General features: G+C 49.1%; 1 protein-coding gene across 1 annotated transcript in view; it reads right to left on the bottom strand.

Moving 5' to 3' along the window:
• The window catches only part of LOC144179857 (uncharacterized), a 114,637-nt gene that overhangs the window by 44,384 nt on the left and 47,366 nt on the right, over window positions 1-22,887 (bottom strand). Inside the window, exon 10 of the mRNA XM_077708283.1 lies at window positions 18,784-19,265. Within this exon, the coding sequence (XP_077564409.1) occupies window positions 18,784-19,265 (482 nt within the window). The remainder of the gene's footprint in view (window positions 1-18,783; window positions 19,266-22,887) is intronic.

Genomic DNA, 22,887 nt, shown 5'->3' with positions numbered 1-22,887 from the left:
GTTAGGGGGATAGAGGTATACAGCGTTGCTGTAAAAGCCTCTTGCTTTTGAAGCACGAAGCGTTCTAGAGCGAGGCGTTGGAAAACGAGTGTCCCGGTGTTTTAGTACCCTGATTACATGAAACGACGAAAACGACAGGAGACGCCGACAGCCCGAGCCTATTAGGGGACCCACCCCTAAAAATGCCTGACAAAGCAATAAGGAATGAGACAACCGCGAATAACGAACAAGGTAGGTTCCAAAGATAGCAGGCATGGAGAGAAAGTAGCAAATTAGTGAGCACTCTCGGAAACTTGTTTTCAGATAAAATTCAGTTCGATGGCAACAAAAGGTGAAGCCCCAGTGGAAAAACCAAAACTAACCAAGTATGTGCAGGCCCAATACAGAATTCAGAGAGCAAGACGTAAATAAAATACAGCAGGCAAAAAATATTTAGCTGTGCTATGCTAGTGGCACAGTTGATTGGTGGTGTTGGTGGTGGTAAAACATTTATTCAAGAGATTTGCGCTTGAAAGCGGGAGAAACCCTCAGTCCAGGGCCCCTGCGGCGGCTGCGGTCCTGCGTGCCCGGTCCACCAACTGTCGTTGGTCCTCAAGGTCCGAACTGCACAGCGCAGCCTCCCACTGCTCGACGGTGGGGGTGCAAATAATGGGGGCTGCTGGTGTGTTCTTGCAAGCCCACGTGGTGTGGTACAGTGTTGCATGTTCGCTGCCTTATCTGGCGCAGACTACAGGTTTTTTCGCCCTAAATAATTTTGCAAGGTTGCAAATTTTCTGTCGAATTTTGCGGCACTTTCTTCTCAGTTGCAACCATGCTTAAATATTTTTGGGGGTAATGTAGTCTCAGCCTACCCTTATCGGCAGAGTGTGGTGGGTAGAGACAATGGACTTTATGTATAAAAAATATGTTCCACACCACTGAATGACAAGACCAAAACAGGGCCTGATGGGGCTTACAACGCTTCCCTAGGAAATCCTGGGCGTCAAACAGGCACCGAGCCGACGGCGAAGCGTGAGTCAAGAAGCCGAAGAACAAAGACTCCCATCACTCGCTGACAAAACACCTTCGGCGAGCAAAGAGAATGGTGATCATGAATAAACTTTATTGGCTTGAGTCGGGTTGCGGGTGTTAAGGCACCCGCACTTTGGATGGCGTCCTCAGTTCGGTATGCCTTGTATCGTTCTAGTTATTCGTGCCCTCCCAGTAATTGCTGGTCTCGACGGTCGGAGGTGGGCAGCAGGTATACCCTCTGTTCATGGGGTTAAGAGATAGAGAGCTGGGGATGGCTGGCACTCCCATAGCAGGTGGTACAGGGTGCCTGCCTGGGGGCAAAATTTGCATGTGGCGGGATATAGAATGGGATACATGAAATGTGGAAGGGTATAATGTAGACAAGTTTTTCTGGGAGAGCGCTTCGATTGCACAGAGGCGAATATGTATAACTTGGATTTGGCATCGCAGTTGCGAGGCCCTATAGCGTATGTGCCGACTGATTTCGTCTATCGTGGAAGTGAAGGTGGTGACAGCGCGAAGTGAGGTAAACGTGCAGAGGATCTTGTCGTTCCGGAAGGGTAGGTGGATTGTTGTGGCATAATTCTGTTTAGGCGTCGGAGTTCTCAGCGGGACGCGTGGTGTCCAGCGCTTCTGAACGGCAGGAATATTGCTGTTGCATTTTGATGCGACGTTACACTACTTCTTTTTTGTTGTTGTTGTTCGAGGGGGCAGAGGTGCTTTTTATTGTCGGCTGGTTGAAGGAGTAATTGTGCGTTTTCGTGTTCAAGCGCGGCAGCAAAAGAAATCAGTATAAAAATTAATGGAGGTTCTGTTTGTGGGTGTTTATTAATGAGTAGGCACCGCAGCCCTGAAGGTTCATGTCTGGATCTTCTTAAATATTTCACGACCGTCCCTACACGCACGCTTTGCTCCGGCTTCAGATGTACGGAAACGGGCGGTTCACCCACGCTGTTTGCGAGCCTCATGCCCAAACTGCTGCAGCGGCGGCGAGGAGGTCGTGGCAGCAGCGTTGACGTGGGGTGGCGTGGGCGTCAATTGCTTGGGACTGGGCGAGTTGGTTCATGCTGACTGAACATTTCATCTTGAACGAAAAACCACGGAGGTGTTACGAATCAGAGAGCCGCTATTCTGTTCGCGCACTGCAAGCTTTGTGCAGTGCTCATGTGCTTTGTGGCAGAGCCTAACCTCCTCATGTGAGCCTGCCGCGCGGGGTCCGTTGGCGGTGACTCAAGCCGTTGCAGCTACAAAACATGAAGCCAAGGGATCTTCGCGTAGAGAATTGTCCCGAAGAGGCGGGTGCCGCAGCCGAGATATCCTCTTCCCCCTCTCTCAGGCTTAACGAGCGCCGCTACTGCCGGCCACTCACGAACTCAGAAAGAGTGTTGGGTGGGTTTACGGTTTTCAGGCCGTGTGCACGCAAGTACTGCAAAAGCGGCGCAGCCGTTACGTCTATTGTGTATAAAACTCGCCCCTGCGCGATAAGGGTGCATTCAGTACAGAAACGAGCGTGCGCGTACCGCCAGATTCCTTCAATGCTTTCACTGGTCACGAAACTTCGGCGCGCGCCGCTGCAGGTGCCACCACTGCTGAGGGTGCATCCATAGGCGTCGCCGGGAGGGGGGGGGGGGTGCGAAAGGGGTGCTTGCTTCCCAAGCCGCATCATCAATTCCCCCCCCCCCCCCCCCCCCCCTTCCCTACACTACCCTAGCCCCGCTGCTCCATTGGTGCTTGCTTATTTTTCCGCTAAAATTGACGATCACAAACTGTCCACAATGTTCATCGCGACCCCACCGTGATAAAAAATAGGGGCGGGGAGAGGCGCTTCTGTTGGGGTTTCCTTAGCGTGAACGCAGGTAGACACCACAAACTAAAATCTAAGCTAGCCACCCATGGACGAAGCGCAAATTCTGCAGGGGTGAGTTTTTTCGGAAAAACCAAAGTTTTCACTTCGGAAGAATTCGGGACCTACCTTGTCCGTCTACGGATTAGCTATCTATCAGTTATTTGTTAACGATCCCCTAACCTAGCGGTACGTGCTGAAGCCTTCAAGGAGCGTGTCAAATGTGTTTGAAAGTGTGGCTTCAGTACGTTTGCTCCTGCAAAGCATTCTGTTCTGCAGCTGCTGATTAAAGTTGGAACATGCTTTTTGTTTTTCCGCGCAGCTTAGCTGAAGCTGAAAGGTCATGACTGCAAGAAACGAGGCTCTGGTGCATATGATAATCCGTCCCGACCCCTCTGGCCCCAGCCGTGTTTAATAGGAAAGGTCAGAGTGATATACACAATAAATGCACCCGTCAATTGCAGGATGCTGTGATGCACGCTCATCGTTTTGCAACTCGGGCCAGAGCCACTGGGTGTTGTTGTGCTAAAGCGCCCGGCTCATATGCGTTGCACGGGGTGACGCGCCGACAGCGGGGCCGATTCACAGACCGAAGCGCCCGCGGCGGGCAGGCTGAAACCAGCTGAAACATGCAGCGCCGCAGAGTCGCCTCATCCTTGCGTCGCGGCGGCTCGGCCGAATCATGTATCGGATGAATGACCGGCAACCGACATACTGCGACTCGTCTGGAGGCAAACTCGCGAAGATTGCGTGGGCGTCGCCCTCCATTTCCCCATCCAGGCGGCTCGGCTGACTCAACCGCTTCGCTACCATTCGTCGGATTTCAAACTTCAGCCAGCAAGAGTCCTGATTGGAGCGATTCAAACTTCTCGGGGCTCCAACGAACTTCAGGGGGTATAAAACCTACGCGGAGGCACTTATCGTCGGCATTCTCCGGCGGAACTTTTCGGAGGCAGCGAGTGGAGAGGTGCTGTCGCCTTTGTGCGAGCCATGTAACGTTTGCTTATCCTTGTACATACTGTATATAAATGTTGCTTCAACTTTTCGTCGGCTCGAGAACTTCATCGCTCTGCTCTGCACCGCGTCGATAGCGGACGGAGCAAGGCAACGCCGCTTCACCGGTGGCTGCGGTGAGAGGACCCAGTCCCAACAGAGGTGACAGCGTCGGGATGGCTGATTCCCAACATCGGTGACAAGATGGGATGCGAGTCACAACCTTGGTGACTGAGGTGGGATGCCCAGTCCCAACATTGGTACCAGGCTGGGAAGGTCATTCCCAACAGTGGTGGCAGCGGTGCGATGGTCGTTCCCTACAGTGGTTGCAGCGGTGAGATGCCCAGTCCCAACAGTGTGCGCTCAAATACATTTGCTGACTGCCATGGTGATGAACGCTTTGGGCCCGCGTGCCCGGGCCCTTCGGGCCCCCGCCACCAGCCTACGCTGAACCCAATGTTAAAACAAGGTGGTACTACGTACCGCTTGCCACATCTGGCTTCTCGCTACCACTCTTCCTTTGTAAGTGGACTGACGATTTCGCTGCGTCGCCTGAAGTCGTGCTTTCGGCTACCGGTCGATAGTCGAACAATTCATTCCCCCCATCTTTTGCTGTGCTGCTAGGAGGCAGTGACGGGAGCAATCGGCAGCATAAGCGTTCAGCTGGCGTGACGTCGAAGAATCCCTCCTGGTCACCTAACCCAGTCATGGCTACAGCGTGCACCTCTAAGGGTAGACAGAACGGGGAACAAAAATTGGCGAAACTTGGACTACATCCCGCACAGCGGAGCTAGAGGACTTCTTTGTATGTAAGCGTTGAAGTACACACCACCACTCACTGCATTAGGTTTTAAATGGTTTGAAGTTGAAGTTCGAGTTTATTTCGCTTATGATAGAATACTCTTGCCTTGCCGCAGGAGCACTCGAATGCGCTTGTATGCGGATGGAGCAGCCCAGTTGATGACACAAACATCAATCACCCAATCAGCTTGTAATAGTAGACAGAAAGCAACTGACAGTGCAATTTAACAACAGAACTGTGCATGAACAATGCACACAAAAATAAGACCTGTAAAATACATACATAACGAAGTAAAAATCACGAAGCAAAGGTAGAAATGGATAACCGTAATAACAAGATTTTCGTGATTCTCAAAAGAAAAGAGAGCACACACAAAAGGAACAGATAATGCAATACACAACAGTTGAACTAACATTATAGAATGAGAATGCACAGTCCTCTATGTTTGATTGCACCCAATCATTTACACGTTTATTTACGCGTTCCCACCGCCGCATTTCACTGTGGTAGTAGTGATTGATTGTAGGGTTTAACGCGCCGAAGCAACGCACGCGATGAAGCGCGCCGTAGTGGATGGCTCCGGATTAATTTTGACAACCTAGGGATCTTCGACGTGCGCTGAAATCTCGTACACACGCGCGTTTTTGCTTTTCGCCTCCATCAGAAAAGCGGCCGCCGCGGCCGAGAATCGAACCCTCGACCTCGTGCTCAGCAGCAAAACGCCTTAGCCACTGAGCCAACGCGGCGGGTACTGTGGTCGTAGTAGTCATCGTCATATGCATCTATATCGTCGTCTTCGTCATGAATTACTGGCAGGCCCGAATCGTTTTGCCCGCAGGCTTTCACATTTCTCCCTAAGTGGAACACGTCAGCACGCGTTAAAACCAACCGGCGGCAACCGGCTCCGCGAACTGGGCGTCTGTAACGCGAGCTGTCTAGTGCTGCCCACTTGAGGCGCAGACGAACGAGGTCTGTTTTCTTGCTATTTGTAAGAGCGCCACGCGCAAGTTTGGACGACGCAGGGAGCTTCTCGTGAGGGGAGTGCTCACGTGCGCGGTAAACAGCCAGAGTAATTATGAAATGAAGTTTTCTGATGACGCCGCACACATTACGGCCAGCGACAATATCTCCGCTGTTAAAAAGTAGGGCAAGGGCACTTCGCAGGGTCCGTGCGGCCAAGAGAGCTCGCCTTCGTGAGCATCGCAGAGACGAGCGGGAATCTAGTAGGGGTTTTATTCCAGCGCGAAGCTCATCCATTTGGCGTTGTTGTTCAAACCTACAAGGGACTTTAGATGCTAATTTAAAAAAAAATCGACGCCGATTTTTATGAGACACCTTGTTTGAAGAGAATAAAACTTTTCGAGCGGGACCACGATCCCGGGTTCGAAGATTTTAACAGATCGTACTGATCTCATATCCGTCACGGAAATGACATCGCCAGAAAAAGTTCCGTTGATGCGGCGGCGCCGGGATTCGAGCCGGGGTCTCCGTCACCGCAACGGGAGGTGATAGGCGCTTCACCCACTGCGCTACGAGCTAAAGCGCTGGAAAATGTATGAACACGCCATATATCCTTACTATAACCTGCTCCATTTAGGTAGTGCTGCCGTCTAAGAGAGGTGAAGGGAAGTAGTGAATCACGATGCTTGTGAGCGCCGACAGTTCGCACCAGCTGAGCTTGTCGCAACGCAACCGACTGCCGTACCATAGCATCCTGCATACGTGCACTCCGTGGAGCAGGAACGTGGTGGTCGCACATTTGCCAAAGTGACGCGCTAGCAGGTCGTCGTTCGCCGAGCACACGCTCAAGACACCCCAGCAAATCATGCTCTTTCGCTTCAGCGGACCGTGAGTTCACCAAACGATTCCCTGGCAACCCGTTCGGTTTCGTTCGCATGGTTTGCGAATGCGTGTGGTTTCATTCGGGTTTACGCAGTGTACCTGCGCGTGCAATACAGTATCCAATGTTGATGGGTCTGACGGTGTCACACAGACTAAATATAAATACCGATGCGCAAGTTCCTATCGATACAGAATAAACATTAAACTGATCCTGTGAAAGCACATTCCATTTTCGTGTTTTACCGATTCCTATGAAAGCGGGATCAACCGCATTTTTTTCTATCACCATTGCCATACCCGAACAGCCTGCACTATCGCACGACTGTCTCCACACCGCTTCGCCCTCAAATCATGCTGTGCAGGTTAACTGCATCAGACCCAATAGTCCTGGCCCAGTCTTCTGCGTTCAAAACTTTTTAGTACACCCACTTTCTGAGGCAAATGACAAATCAAAGCTGATTGGTTACCAATTTCTTGTTTTCTTTCTCAATATCCTTTGAGGAAATGTCTCCGGGTTTTCCGGATTCTTGGCCGCAACATGACCAATGAAGTTGACCTGTTATCCTTATTGCTTATGCTTATTGCTTATCCGTATGCTTATTGGGTAAATTATAGAGTGAGTCTGTAAAGCATATTCAGGTTAGCTTCATATAAAGCTCCATTTTTGGTCTCAATTTGGCGTAACGGGTAAGCGTCTGTTGAGTTCACATCAAGATTGATTGATTGTAGGGTTTAATGCGCCGACGCAACGCACACTCTTAGGCAAAAAGGACCAGCACTTCGTCCTTTGGGTGACTTACCGCCTCTGCCCCAATCATTAGTCCCTTTGGTGAAAACAGTCAAACCCGACTATAACGAACCCGGATAGAGTGAATTATGCTATATACCGAACAAAAATAAATCAGTTACGTAAATACACGTGAAACATATTCCTTATAACGAACTTCACATCTGATATATCGAACTCGGCGTGCCAAGAATGGTCGCCAAATGCATGGTCTCGGAGCGGCGATTGAGATGTTGATTGGCCGCGACCACTGAGCAAAGGCCGCGACTGAGACATTGCGCCTCGTATGGAGTGACATGACGCCCGAAACTTTGCGTAACTGTTTCCGACGCGCGGAACTCACGACGGAACCCGCCCAGTCAGTGAGTCCGGACCAAGACGGCAGCTCGCCAACCTTCCCGATGCTGTGCCGAAAGGTGTGTCCTTCGAGGATTTCCTGAGTGTCGACGACGACGTTGCCGTCACTGTAAGTCCCTCGGACGCGGGCACCGTCAGCAGCACCGTCGTAATGCTGATGAAAAGCACCGAGGAGGCAGAGGATGTCGTGAGTGAAAGCCGTCCGACGCTTAATGAAGTGCTTTCGGCAGTCGATGTCGCCGGCAATATTTCTGCGATATTGAAGGACACGGACTCGAACTGGTGCAAACAATGTCTCGTGTAAAGAATGCTGTGCTAGTTGACGCTGCCGAAACGAAAGGGAAAACAAAAATCATCGCTTTTTGTGGAACTAGGCAGTTGAGGCGTTAAGGCGGAAAGTAGCTTTATTATTCGCAATAAGTCGATTGTTCTGTATATGGTAATGATACTTCATTTTGGCCGTTTTTGCATGCGGGGATGGCAAGTTCCCGCGTATTGCGAACTCTTAACAATAAACTCCTTATAGGCGGGTTCTGATATATCGAACTATTGGATATATCCAACAAATCGTGGCGCATATTGCAGTTCGCTATAACCGGGTTTGACTGTAAATGTGAGGGGACGGACGGTTAGTCCCCCGCCTAGATGGACTGTTTCGATACCCCCCGAGGACGAACTGCTGAGTCGCAGAAAAAAGAAAAAAACGCGGGCACCAGTAGGGATCGAGCCACCAACGGCCGGAATTATGCGCGAAGAACCCGACGCGCTACAATGCTTCCATTCGGCGGCGTGGTTAACGCTTCAACCACGCCGCCGCATGGAAGCATTAGTAGATAATATTTGTGTACTGCGTGTAGTTCTGTGCACAACGCGACAGATTCATTGCAATTGGTGTCCGAATTTCTATCTGTGCAAGCGAACGTGACCACGATTTGCACTTTGCGCATAGCGCTTTGCCAACTTTAGGGACTATTGCTCAGTTCGATTCCAAGTACAGCCTCACAACCATAGTTTTTTCTCGTAAATGCCAATCAACTCGTCGCCTCCTTGAGATAGATAGGTAGGTGATCGGACGACTCATTTGTTTCCGCACCAATTAGCGCAAACTAAGTGTATTCTACCTGCTCGATGCATATGTTAAGTGCTTCATGTAACGTATGTGAAAGGGGTAGTGTGTGTTTGAGTTCCAGAATAGGGAAACAGGCCATATTTTCCTGCATCGGCGAAACCAAATTTGTTGTTGCTTAGCCTGAATTCTTCAAGTTCGCGTCGCTAGACGATTGTGCCTGCGAAATGCAACCGGGTTTTACAGCAGTTGCAGCATTGTCATAGCTTTGGTGCACACGGCAATAGCGAGTGCAAAAGATTTCTTCGAGACGCTTACTTGTAGCGAGCATTTTTATTTTGCAGTTGCCATCAGCAACTATAGTGCGTTTTTTCTCGTCTGTTTAACATATACATATTCATTACGCTTATGAATGAACGTTTGCTATTGTCACTAATATTTGTGTTACTGTTGACGCGCTTGAAATCTTTCATTGGACGTTATTACCTCGCCCGAATCGTATGCAACACAGCGTATCAAGATAACCTCACCGAGGAGCGTCTGGCCATCGCGCTTCGCCGCTCCTCGCCATTACCCGCTGCTATATTATGCCTAGGCGATGTTCTTATTATTAACATCGATATTTTCTTTCGTGGCATCATCTAAAAAACCCACTGACTGCAATGACTTGTGTTTTGGAAATCTAAAACTGTTCACAGACATATGCGCGAAAGGATAACGATGACGCCATTACAGGGGATTAACTACGCAGCAAAGAGACCAACTGCGTGCGTCCCGTCTTCCCGTTACTCTTTATAGATCGGCGGGGACCAACAGTTAGTCCGCATTTGTGCACACGGCACATACTCTGCCACAGATACTCCCCTTGAAGATGAACGGTCGCCCGCGAAGACTAACGGCTGTACTTTAGTCCCTATTTTAGTCCTTTTTGCCTAAGAGTGCAGGCGATCAGGCGCGCCGTAGCTGAAGGATCCGAATTAATTTTGATCACCTGGGGATCTTTAACATGCGCCGAAATCTCGTACACACGGGCGTTTTTGCTTTTCGCCTCCATCAGAAAAGCGGCCTTGTTCTCAGTAGCGCAACGCCTTAGCCACTGAGCCACCCGCGGCGGTTCACATCAAGATAGAGAGACAGAGAGAGAGACAACGATTTTAAATGCGTCTGGCGATGATGTCCCAGCTAAAGTTTGATGTTGCACTATGAAGAATGCATCAGTAGAAAAGTGCAAATGCACCATCTTAGTCTATTCTGTTCTACTGGGTTTGTTAAAAAATAGACATTTTGAAAGGACAGTTTCGAAGTAAAGCAGCGCATGCCGCCTCCTGACGGAAATAATTAACGAGCAGAGGATAAAAGTTACGGACTCACATTCAGAAACCGAGGAGACAGAAGGACACTTTGGTTCAGACCTCAGTGTGCTGCGAATTATCGCGCGCCAAATACAAGGTGGCCACGCACTGAAACTATGGAGTAATACTCGCAGCACCTTCATCCGTTACTTGGACTCTCTGTTATTAGAACGAAAAGAAAAAAATGGCAGCATCTCCACTCCGTGGATGATGGAGAGGGTGCGGAGTACGGGGACTCGAAATGACATCCAAGTTGCGCCCCGAGTGACATCCGATTTGCGCCCCCACACCGTCATTTGATTTGAGCCGTGAGTTGCACCTTGATTATTCCCTAAATGAAACTTCAACTCACGGCTCAAATCGAATTTCGCTTGATTTTCGCTTGATGGTGGTGTGCGCACGGATGGACCCGGGCGGACAATGGGAGGTCCTAAGGTACTCCGCACCTTTACAGGCGAGGGAGTAAGCCGTTTGACTCTCGGCCACGAACTCACGGTCGTTTCCCAGTGGATAAGACGACTGACATTAACTCTGTCTGGTCTACCAGACACAGGCTGAAATCCTGCCGGTGTGTGTGCGTTTTTTTGCGATCGTAAATGCTATGCACACGGACGCGGACGGCGATTTCGTGGTCCTAAGGTACTCCGCATCTAAAATTGGGAGGCGCCGTCGCATTTACATTGTTTTCGCTGCTTCGCCTAAACGCGTCGGTGGAACGAGCAATATTTAAAAAAGAAGCTCTGTGAGCCGGTTAAAACTTTTTGCAACTTCTACAACTGCGATTACGAAACCGAACTTTGGCGTCGATCGTGAAAGAACAGGCACTTCAAAAAATGGCCGGAGGATTTCCTGGCATTCGACGAGGGGATAGAATTTGATATTTGATATGCGCTCTGCAAACGACCATTATATTCTGCGCGACGGCATACTGTCCCGATAAAGTGTTCCTTTAACGCCATTCGGTGTGTGCAAGTGTGGCTTCCTTCGACGGTGTCCAACAACCGTGACTTGTGATGCTTCAGCTACATCGTGAAAATAATTAGAAAGCCAAAGTGCATTCACACAGATAGCCACTTTGGGATGCGCGCGCCCGTACACGCAGTGCTTACATTTATGGTTCAATGATTGTAAGAATGGGTTTTCATGAAGCAAATACCAATTTTGGTATTTTCACAAAGCGAATACGCGAATACCGTAAAGCGCTTGACCAAGCAGCAGGTACCGATTCACGCTGTACACCCCGAACCCACACGTTAGGCCTCGGGAGTGCATACCCGAGAGTTGCTGTGGGTATTATAGGGACGTACCTCCAGAGTAGCACACGTTCGCAGTGTCAGATTGGCCAACCAAAGAATCCACCACAAGAAAGCTTCGCGTTCAACCATCGTCGTCGTTAGACGGAGGGACGCCCATGGGTGCATCCAGCGGCCGCCCTTGACAGAGGCGGCTGCGATGTTTGTCCGGTCTCGGCACGCGGGTGGCCGCCGCGCTTCTTCGCCCAGCTCTGATTTATCTGAAATTTCTTAACACGTAAGTGTTTTATTTCCGGATATGCCAAGATTTTACTAACGTCATATCCGTCACGGAAATGACGTCAGTACAACGGAGCAAGCGGCCTGTAAAGGGTGTACCCCTGCGAACAGGGTCTTCTTGCGGGGAAGCAACCTTTAGTACTAAAGAGTACGTTATATTTAGGGTAGTTGGTTTCCGGGTGTTATTTTTAAACACGAAAGTGTTTTAGTCCGGTATACGCCTCGAGCGCGGCCTGTAGGGGCGCCACTGAAATCCTCCTAGCGGCCCGTTTCGAAAGCAGTCGCGGGAGTCTCCGGCCTGCTCACCACTGTCGCCGTTGCTTTTGCGGCACGTTCGCGACTGATATTTTAAGTGCGAATGCACTTCTTAAGCGAGCCTGAGTCGTCCGCCGCCGTCGTCCGCATAGCAACAGCTGCGGGTGCGCGCGCTCCTCGTCTTCCCTAGCAACGGGGGGAGATGGGCACGCGCTACTCTCCTCCTCCTCTCTCCGCTCAGTGACTGCGGGTGTTGGGCGCCTCCTCTCCACTTCGGGCGGGAGAGCTCTCGCTCGCGTAGCGGGCGCTCCGCATTCCGACGCGTGAGGGCGCTCGTGTAGCGGCCGCGTGGCGCGGGAGGGTATTAGTCGAGCGCGCGCCGTCGTCGAGAGCGGTCGCTGGTCCTGCATCTCGATAACGATGATGGCGGACCGGGCAACGGTACCAGCAATAACGAGTGAAATATCTTTCTTTGTAGTTGTGTGCGTGAGTGTAATCTCTCGACTACTCATTAAGATCACGATATCCACCGTAATCGCGCAATCAACAACCGTGCATTCGCACTTACACACTCTCCCCCTCGGGGAAGTGCGAGGGAATTTTTTTCGTTCGTATGCGTTGGAAATGCATATTTATGTGGAACAGCCACTCTGTCCGCAAATGTGGCGTATTTACGAGAGTGTAAATGCTTCGGACGTGATCTTATGGTACATTCGGTCCACATAAGCGCCAGGTGTGTCACAGCCCGACGTCGCGAAACCGGCATATGCCTGGAGCTGATTGTAATTCTACTGCCCTGAAATTCACTAACAGTACCTCCGTAAGAAGCGTTCGTTCAGATGTTCATGTTACGACTATACACTACGATGTAAATCGGTTTCGTGTACTTACATAATCTAGCAGAGCACTCACACCTGACAGTATGCCAGTTACGCTTCATATCTCAGATATTGATCCCTACTCTGAACAAGCCCATGTGGCATAAATTTCACGAACATTCTACGCAATAAGTACAATGGATAATGCAAAAGTATATGCGGGAGTCGGCACACGACAATGAGTTTACTGCTGGGTCGTATTGTCGCGAGGTGAGCCCTCGCCAATATTCATCTGCTACATATATCTGCTTATATCCGCGTCCCACGACTAAACGCTTCTTCGAAACATCGCCATATGACACAGGGAGTTTGCAGAATCTAGCACAAAAGTGAAATCAGGGCGCCTTATCAGATACAGACTCTTCCAACGACACCTTTTATCGCTTGTGTACTGACTTACTGTATACTTCAAAAAATGTGTCCGCCGAGTCATCAGCTGTTCATAAAAGTAGAAAAACTAAATAAAAATGAACGCGCAGCTTATGCGTGTGGTTATTAAAACGGTCATTACTTGATTTCGCTCCGCATTTCTACACAACGGTAGTTAAGCGCCCTCCTACCTCCCCACCTCTCTTTGAAAATATCAGTGCATTTCGCATCTGGATGGTCTAGCGAGTCCTACCTGCTTAAGTTAAGACGAACGTCTCTAGCATTTCTGAAGCTGCACTGGTTTTTTTTTTTCATTCCCGTACGAGCTATTCTGTTTGTCCCGGAATTGCAGACCATTTATTTTTCCGTGGTTTCATTAACTTTCCTAGGTTCTTGCTACAAGGCACGAGTGGCACACATTTCCCGACGCACAGCCTTGTAATATACAGTCGAGGCCACTTATAACGATACCGTTTATAACAATATATCGAATATAACTATGAACAGCTATGGCACCATCCTCTTTTGTATCCTTTCCATGGAAAAATAAACCGCTTATTACAATGCTCCAGTGCCCCGATATCGGAAATAACGATTGAATCCGGTTACAGCAAGCACCAAAAATGCGAGCTGCCGCTAGCTCTCCACGCCAACCACGCCGACACCATGCGCCGCGATGCGCCTCGCATCCCATCCACCCCTCAGAAAACGAGTCAACTGCACCGCTTACGAGGAATCGAGACGAAGAAAGGAACAGTTGGGCTTCCAAACACCCCTCCCGATGCCGCCGCATTGGCCACGTCCCCGTGCCTGCTGCTTTGACTGGGCGCCTCTTCAACTAGCTCCGTTTTCCGCGGATCGAACGTCAGGGCCGATGTTTTGGAAACGTATCAGTGCCTCACTGAAGGGGCTATAGTTGCGCGGATACGTGCTGCGGTCAATGGTGGCAGTGATAATCCTGACGACGCCGTTGCACAGCCTACTCGGGTAGCACCTTCGTAGGAGGCCCAACGCATGCTAGTCTCTCAGGGACTTCGTTTCCTCCAAGGACCCTTCGCTCAGCTAGGTGGACTCTGGCTAAGTGAAGCACCTATAGATTCTCTTGAAAAAGATGTGCGCCAGCTTCATGTGCAGCAAACAAAGCTGACCGAGTATGGCTTCTTTTTCACAAATAGGTAGCAGTACAACCTTGCTTGCTTGCAAATAAAATGTTTTGAGCTCTGCTCCGTGTTTTTATTTAGCAACCCGCATATAACAATCATCGGTTATAACGATGGCATTTCCTTGGCACTTGGATATTGTTATAAGTTGACTAGACTGTACTTAACATTTTCGCGTGGCTTATATTCCTAAAAAGGGCGCAAGTTATTGTGAGGTATTGGGTAACAGAAACGTATTTTTCTACGACGTATATATATTCGAAACAAAGCCACATTCACTGTCCGCGCTGCAAAACGAAACCAACCTCTCACTGTGCTAGTATTAGGTCTAAACAAGGCGACAATAGAATGCACTTGCGCCTGACGTATTTGGAACCGACAGTGGTGATATGCTGCTGCCGTCGCCGACGCCCGTACGAGCGGCGAAGAAGCGCGCAGTTCCGCGTCCCCGGATAGCTCTTGTTGGCGTTCGGGAACTCTATCAGGACGCAGCTGTTTTTCGAAGTACCCTAAACGTACTATTTATTTATAGACATCACCATAACAAGTTGTTCAGGGCCCGGAAAAGTAAAAGGAAGCGAAAAGAACCAAAACACTGCATGAGCCGCTATCAGCTGCGCAGCGGTCATCCCGCATGAGCCGCGGTGTAGCGGCGGCGTTGCAGGCGGTGCAGCGATCGCGAAGCTCGAGGCGTGTACACCAAGATTGCGCTGAAATCATATCCGTGACGGAAATCACGCCCGTTCATCTTTGCCGAAGCGACCCGCCCGCAGGACGTCGCTCGCCAAGCAAACCCACAAGACAGCCGCCTAGCCGCAAATCATGCTCAGATTCAGATTTCGCTGCACATTTCACTTTCGTGTTTTAGCTATTCCTATGAAAGGTAAATCAACCACTATTCCCCCCCCCCCCCTAATCGTCAGATCTGCGTGCGCTCACACCGCCTACCTTTCATTGGTGGATTTTTCTTTTCAATTTGCGTCTATTTACTCTTGCCGCAGGCGATGACTGCACCCGCGTCCTCGGGTTTTATTGCATCGTCATGTTTACGGAACTAAAAAAATGTGTGGTTTTTTACAAAGTTATAAATAATATACAGACGGCACCTCCATGGTCAGGGTCTGCTACTTGATATTCGAAAGAAAAAAGCAGATACACGTCTTACAGAGAATAGAATTAATAATTTAGTGCCGCTACGATGGCGCGACCATGCCAGACAGACAGTAATACTGAAAGTGAAAGCCAAGGATTTAGGAACGCTGCAGAAAGACAAGGGACCAATACACGGAAAGACTGGCTGCATTGCGTCTTTCTGCAACAACGTTTTTGAATCGTTGCAGATATGAAAGCGCAATATAGACCTTTTCAAAGGTTAGAAAAAATAGGACCCATCTCTACAAAAGGAGAAAAATGAGCGTGATCCACAGTAAGCGCAATAAATTGATTAAAAATAACATTAGAAAGCTTTTTATTACGTGACAGCCTGCGCACAGGGCTGCGCAAATTTGCAGGCAGGTAATAGAGCCACAGCTTCTAAGTTGCGCATCGAGCGAAATCGAGAGTTAAGTCCAGCTAGGGCTGCCAGGACGCTCGCAAAAGGGCATATTTTGTTCCATCACTAGTCCATCAGCTTGATTTTATCCCTCCAGCTGCTGGGTATGTTGCTCTCTTCATCACCCGCTACTGCTTTTTTTTTCTGCCGTGAAAAAGTGCACGCGGCATCGAAGAAACATGTGCATCACTTTAGCCGACGTTTCCACAATTTTGAGTGCACCAACCGAAACCAGCTCAACTGTACGACTATCGCAGAAGACCTGTCCCACAGTGCCCATGTAGGTACGAGCACAAACAATTTTGTTTGCGGTTAGCTGTTAATTGTGCAAAAAAGCTCTTCGACAATCTGGAGCACGCTGGGAGACGCCGTTTATTTGGAGCTCTTGACAACGCTCGATATCGCGTCTTGAAGGCTGGAAACGGGCTGGGACGCCGCTGGGGACGGCGTCAGGCCTGTCGCGCTGCAGTGACACTGACACCGCATCGAATTCAACGGCGAGTTATTCGACACGGCTGGTGTCAGTGGCATCAATGCTTCCCGAATACAAGCGCATCGTTGGAGTCGAAGCTGAAGTCGCCTGTTTCTTGCCGCGGATTGTCTTCCTTCCGTTTCTCATGCTACTCTCCGTCGCATGGCTAAACACAACATTGAAACTCTTTCCGTTGTGCACTTGTACCAGAATGGCCGCCCGTGGCACAAAACATGCTTTACAATGTCTTTTACACGCTTAAGTCGCATAATGATAAACAGCGTGAGAAGCTCGGTGCGTGTCGTTCTAGCACCAAACAATCTAAATTTAGTGACCGTGTCCTCGTCGCTCTGGCCCGCGCTACGCCGCCCGAGGAGTGCCCCCATGAGGATGGCAGCGCCACCGCGCGGCAACCAACGGCAGCACATGAAGCTCGCCCATAGTGTCACGCAGCAGATTCGTGAACAGAAAGGCATTGCAACACTCTGGTACCGCCAACGGGACTCAGTTGCTGTAATGGCTTTCTCACGCTTGTATTCTGCCGAGCGTTCTCCCCCATTTTTTTTTCGTTGAAGGGAGCCTCGCCTAAACTGCGTGTGTCAAACGTCCTTTTCACGGGCGCACTTTTGGGGACTTTCTGTTCAGTCGACCGTTGTGCCCGCTGATTGAAGTTTCTGCTACAGAAGGGTAATTGGTGTTGAGACAGTACCCCCGCGTATATCGGCGTAGTAGCTTTAGTAGATTATATAAGCCATAAAAAACAAGAAAATCGCTTCGCAATAGCAACCTCGGTAACCGAGCATTCGTCGACTTTTACCCGTCATGCATCCCGTCGATCTTCGGGGTGAGGTCAGAGAAAGACCTGTGCTAAGTTGCGTTAGCTGCCGGCGTTTTGATCCACCAAGACAAATTTCAGTTAACTTCATAAATAAACAGCCCTAGAAAGAAAACCCTCCCAGTTTGCAGGCCTGAGCGACCCTCCGGTACAAAAAATTTTGTTTACCTTCAGCCACGCAGCGGCCCGAGCTCAAAGCATCCTGGAATGGAGGAAGCCGCTCTGAAGCATTTATTTGTCAAGTTTATTCTCTCTCTCTCTCTTTCTCTCTCTCTCTCCACAACCTTTACGTACACACACATACTGAACGGAAATGATACTTCTCATGTTCGCAGCTGTCATTGTCACGTCAACTCGGTTGCAAAGGCACGCGCACACCGTGCCAATATTGCCCCTCTGTTAACGTTAAGTGACTCATTCACAATGCGGAGATTGTCATTTCTGCAGCAGTCTTCGGTATCGCATAAAATAATGGTAGTGTTGTTTAACAACTGTATTTAGAATCCTACCACCCTGACCAGCACCAGCTAATTCGTACGCTCTCCGGTTTTCTTCGGGTGAATTGAAAGCTATACACTGCACAAGGTGTTCACGTTGCGTCTTTTATTGGTTATGGATACTTCTTTTGGTATGGAACGATGGCAACCCAGCCAACTGCGCAACAGTCCATAAGACAACGTTTAAAGAAATGAGCTAGATGTTTAATGGTCCAGGAAAAGGAGAAGCCCGCGCTGCATGTCGTCACAAACTACACAAAATGTTAAGGCGTCCCTGCTGGCACAAACGCGCTAAATGTGGGCAAAACGATAGCGTTCAAAGTACAATGACAGGGAGTCTACCAAGCCAAATGACGTCGACGAATGTGTCAAATTGAGTCTCAAGAAAGGACGAAAGCCCGCGACAAGTGCTTGAACAACGCCTCCATGCTGCTGAAGAAAGCCCGACTGCAACCTGGACAAGCGTGCCACAGCAAAGGAATCTCTGAGCCTTTTTGACCTTGGGCTCTTGTGATGTGCATGGTCCACAAATGTAGGTGAGCGTTAGGGTAGCATAGCAAGACTATCGGGAAATGCGTAAAGTACTCGTTTAGTATATGGACTGGGTCCGTACTAAGGTATTACGTTTTGGAAACGTAGTGTTTTTGCCGTGGCGAAGAAATGGTGGGGAGCTGTTATCGAGATTACGATGAAGGTTCTGTTTAACCAAACTGAAAGCAAGAATACGCTTCAAGCATCAAAAATTCACCGGAAACGCTGAAAAAGGCACAGCAACTGGCAAACATTATGAAACACTGAAGTCGCTGGGAAAAGAGACGACGGACGTTGGAAGGACGGATGGTTAGGTAGGCTTTCTTATCTGTCCAGTCACCTTTGTGGATTCCCTGCGTGTCGCATCGCGTTCCCCTTTACCGTCCTCGGTTGCATCGGCGTGCTTCGCCTTAGAACTTCTCGCGCTGCCTTTCGAGCCAGCATCCTTGCTCTGCGAACCCTTCCGCTGACTCTTCCCGGCGGGTTCAGAGGAACTGTGGTCTTCAGGCACAAGAGTTCCTCTGCGCTTGGCCGATGGTCTTCGCGCGGTCAAGGCCGACATCACCCTAATATCACTACCGGTTGTTTTCCACTCGGCATCCGACGCTCGTTTGGGAGGCAGCGAAGACTTTCTTCGTGCTGAGCTCACGGCATGGGGAGGCAAGGAAGTGGCGTTGGGTAAGGTGTCCCTCCGTGCGGCCTGCACTGCGGCTGGCAAAGCGGACGTGGACTTCTTGCGCTGCTTCTTCGTCGTCGAAGGAGACATCGATTCGGCCGATTCGGTCGTGTTGCCGCCTTTTTGCTCTAACGGGTGCCCGAGCGATTGGCCGGCAGCAGATATTGACGCAGACTTGGTGCGCGCTGTCTTCGCCGGCGAGGCTGGCGATTCCAACGCAGCTTCGGGGTCAACCCGGAAGCAGTGCAAGATGTCTGGCAGCACCCCGGTGTAGAAGGCACACTCGGCAAGCTTGGAGACGGCGAGCAGGCTTCCGAGGCTGAGCAGCATGCAGAGCGTCCGGAAGGGGAACTGCTGCCCGCGCTCGGCGTCGTACAGCGGTAGCTGGACCAGCATCGGCACGCCCATCTCCGGCTCGCCGCACGCCGCTCGGGTCGTGACACCGACCACGAAACCTGCGAGCCAGGGCGACGGCAGGGAATACTTGTGACCCATTTTTTCCCGTTGTAGCGTCTTTTTGAAATTGCACGCCCTTCTATTTGCTTCCCGCGACACTAGACCACGAGCCCCCCTTATAGGGACCGGGCGGCCGTTGTATGGCACCACCGTCGCTTCAGCGAACAGCGCCGCCCGTGGCGAACCGCTCGTCAGTGGAATGCCGGTGGCGGTAAGCGAAGCCTTATTGTGCATGGCTTTCTCTTGTTCTACTGCGGTGCGTCTTGTAAAGCGGAAATAACCGCATGGAATTTTCTCAGATCGGTAAATCTTGAGTGTGGAGGTGACCTGTACGAGGCATGCCGCGTGCGTGATTTGCGCCCACACTCAGTAATTGCAAAAGGCAGACGACGCTCAATGTGCCAAGCTGGAAGTGCAAGTCCGTTCCTTCGCCTTAAGTTTTCACGCCTGCATGCAGTTTCGCGTATGGAGGACTATATTGCAGCTAAGTGATCGTACAAAGCCGGTGTGAGAAGCCGACCATGGAATGCTCCGGCGCTGGTCTTTGGCAGCTAATGACGAAACGGTGTCGTGCACAAGCGAAAGACTATGTTGGGGGGTGCATTCTAAGACTTATCTCAAAGCATAAATTTTTATGGACGACGCTTCCGTAACTTCATTAACTACGGTAGAAACGCGTTTAATTTTACATAAATGCACTTACTACAGTAATCGGGAATCTTTTACAGAATAAATACCGCATGATAGTAGACCGTTATAGCTTGTCGTGGAAAAGCATTGGTTTACAGGAATCGCAATGGTTGCTGGCTAGTTGGTTAATGGTTTTTCGAAAAACAATTCCTCCGTGGCTCAAGGACGAGTGACCGGAGGGTGCCGAAAACTTGTACTTGGTTTCATAACTGAATCTTCGGTCGTTTTACAAGCTGCCATCTACGCTTGAAAAATCACAAACTCGTTCGTATGACGATGATGGTTTTGTCACAAAGCTATCTGGTGTGGATTTACTTGGTTGCCTTCTGGATTTATCCTTTGACTAGTTTAGCTTTGAAATGAACCAGCACGCAGTTTGCTCTTTTGATCGCAGCGTCTTTGTCTTTGACCATTTCCTATTCGATTTCGCAAGAAGAAAGCTTCGTGTTCAACCATCGTCGTCGTTTGACGGAGGTCTGGATGAGTTTGCTGTTTAATATTGCACTTCCATGCATCCTTCTCCAAATCCTAACTGCTTCCAGCGTGTCGGGAATGCGTCTGTGCTGGAGGACTCAGGCTGATGCACCCCTATATGAGGCAACTAGTCGTGCGTTTTTGGTTTCTTCAAAAGGCATTATACAGTCAAACCCGAATATAACGAACCCGGATAGAGCGAATTATGGTATATATCGAACAAAAATAAATCAGTTACAAAAATACACGCGAAACACATTCCTTATAACGAACTTCTTATCTGATATATCGAACTCAGCGTGCCTAGAATAGCCGCCAAAATGCATGGTATCGCAGAGGCGATTGAGATTTTGAACGGTCGCGACTTCTGAGCAAAGGCCGCGACTGAGACATTTCATTTCATTTCATTTTATTACCTTAAAGGTCCCCGGAGGGACATTACATAAGGGGTGGGGTTACACAAAAACGTACAAAAAAGCCATGAATTAGTTTGAAAAATGACTTGTGACGCTATGCATAAATGTTGATGGACAGGTGATTGCTGCAATATGGTGGGGGAGGTCATTCCAGTCTTTTGCTGCACGAAGAAAAAATGAGGCAGCAAAAGTAACGGTGCGGGAACGTTGACGGGTAACTTGAAAGATATGGCCAATGCGATGTGATCTGCGAAATGGGGGGGAGATGTAAGGTTCGATTGCAAGTGGACTGTGAAAAAGTTTATGAAACAAGCAAAGGGTAGCAATGCGGCGGCGGGAAGACAGAGGGGACAGGCCAATTTCTACTTTTAAAGATGACACGCTAATGTGATAGGCATATGAGGAATGAATGAATCTAGTAGCCCGGTTTTGAAGTGATTCGAGTGCAGTGATGAGATACGCGTGGTGTGGGTTCCAAATTGACGACGCGTATTCGAGCTTGCTTCTTACGAGGGATTGATAAGCTAGTAATTTTACATGGCGAGGTGCGTTGCGCAGATGACGTTTTAGGAAGCCGAGAGTACGATTACCAGCCGCGATGATAGTCAGGATATGCTCAGTCCAAGTAAGGTCAGTGCACAAAGTTAGGCCAAGGTATTTGTATGATTGCACAAGTTGAACATTAGTGTTAGAAATTATGTAGGAAGTGGTCATCGGGTTATGGCGACGCTGAAACGACATAAGTTTACATTTGTTAGGATTAAGTTCCATTTGCCAGTGTTCACACCAACGCTGTACTTGGTTAAGTTCACATTGGAGGCTAATTTGATCGGATACATTAGTTACTGTGCGGTACAAAACGCAGTCATCAGCAAACATGCGTATGTTACAAGTTAAGTTCGTTGGGAGGTCGTTAATATATATTAGAAATAACAAGGGGCCAAGGACGGAACCCTGAGGGACACCTGATGTAACTGGAATAAAATTGGAGAGCTGATTATTTACAAGGACAGATTGGGAACGGTTATTTAAAAATTCTTGGATCCAGATTAAGACTGCGGGGTGTAAGTTTAAGTGGGAAAGTTTCAGTAACAGGCGTTTATGGGGTACCTTATCGAATGCTTTGGTGAAATCTAGAAATATGGCGTCGGTTTGAAGGTTATTATCGAGATTGGAATGAAGGTCATGGACAAAAAGTGCTAGCTGTGTTTCGCATGAAAATCCTTTTCGGAAGCCATGTTGTGCAGGATGAAAAAAATTAACCTCGTCAAGAAAACTGATAATGTGAGTGAATATGACGTGTTCCATGATTTTTCAAGGCACCGACGTTAAGGAGATTGGACGGTAATTTAGAGGCGAGTTTTTGTTACCGGTTTTGAAGACTGGAATGACCTTCCCTTTTTTCCAATCGTCGGGCAATTGGCCTGTTGAGAGTGACTGTGAAAACAATAAACATAAGTATTCGGAACAGACATCTACAGTGTTTTTAAGGAACTTGGAGTTAATATTGTCTACACCAGCGGAGGACGACAACTTTAGGTTGTTTATTATAGATATTATACCGGACACGGAAAATGTGATGGATAGCATGAAGAGTTCGATAGTGGAAGTCGGCATGAAAAATGGAAGGTCTCTTTCTTTTGTGAACACTGATCCAAATGCGTTATTAAAGATTTTTGCACAATCGACGTCACTCACTGGTCTGCCGGCATCATCGGTGAAGTTAGTCGATTGAGTTGGGTGAGGGTTGATTATTTCGAAAAACTTGCGTGGGTCACTTTTTAGAATGTTCGGCAAGTTATAGTTATAGAAAGAGTGCTTTGCTTCGCATACCTTTCCGAGGTAGTCATGTTCAGCTACATAGTATTTTTCCCATGCGCATTGGCTTCCCTTCTGTTTGGCTGAACGAAAGAGGCGTTTCTTTTTGTTTTCGAGGCGTTTTAATGTTTTGGTGAACCAGAGCTTTTGAGTGTCGGCCTGGAAATTAAATGTGGGTATATATTTGCTCACAAGATAATCCACTTTGTCCGTAAATATTTTC

This window comes from Haemaphysalis longicornis, unplaced genomic scaffold, assembly GCF_048455015.1.
Source record: "Haemaphysalis longicornis isolate Haplotype H1 unplaced genomic scaffold, Haemaphysalis longicornis Haplotype H1 scaffold_4, whole genome shotgun sequence".
In the NCBI taxonomy this organism is placed as follows: domain Eukaryota; kingdom Metazoa; phylum Arthropoda; class Arachnida; order Ixodida; family Ixodidae; genus Haemaphysalis; species Haemaphysalis longicornis.
The sequence above is the reverse complement of the archived record's forward strand: the minus strand, read 5'-3'. Positions and strand labels throughout refer to the sequence as shown.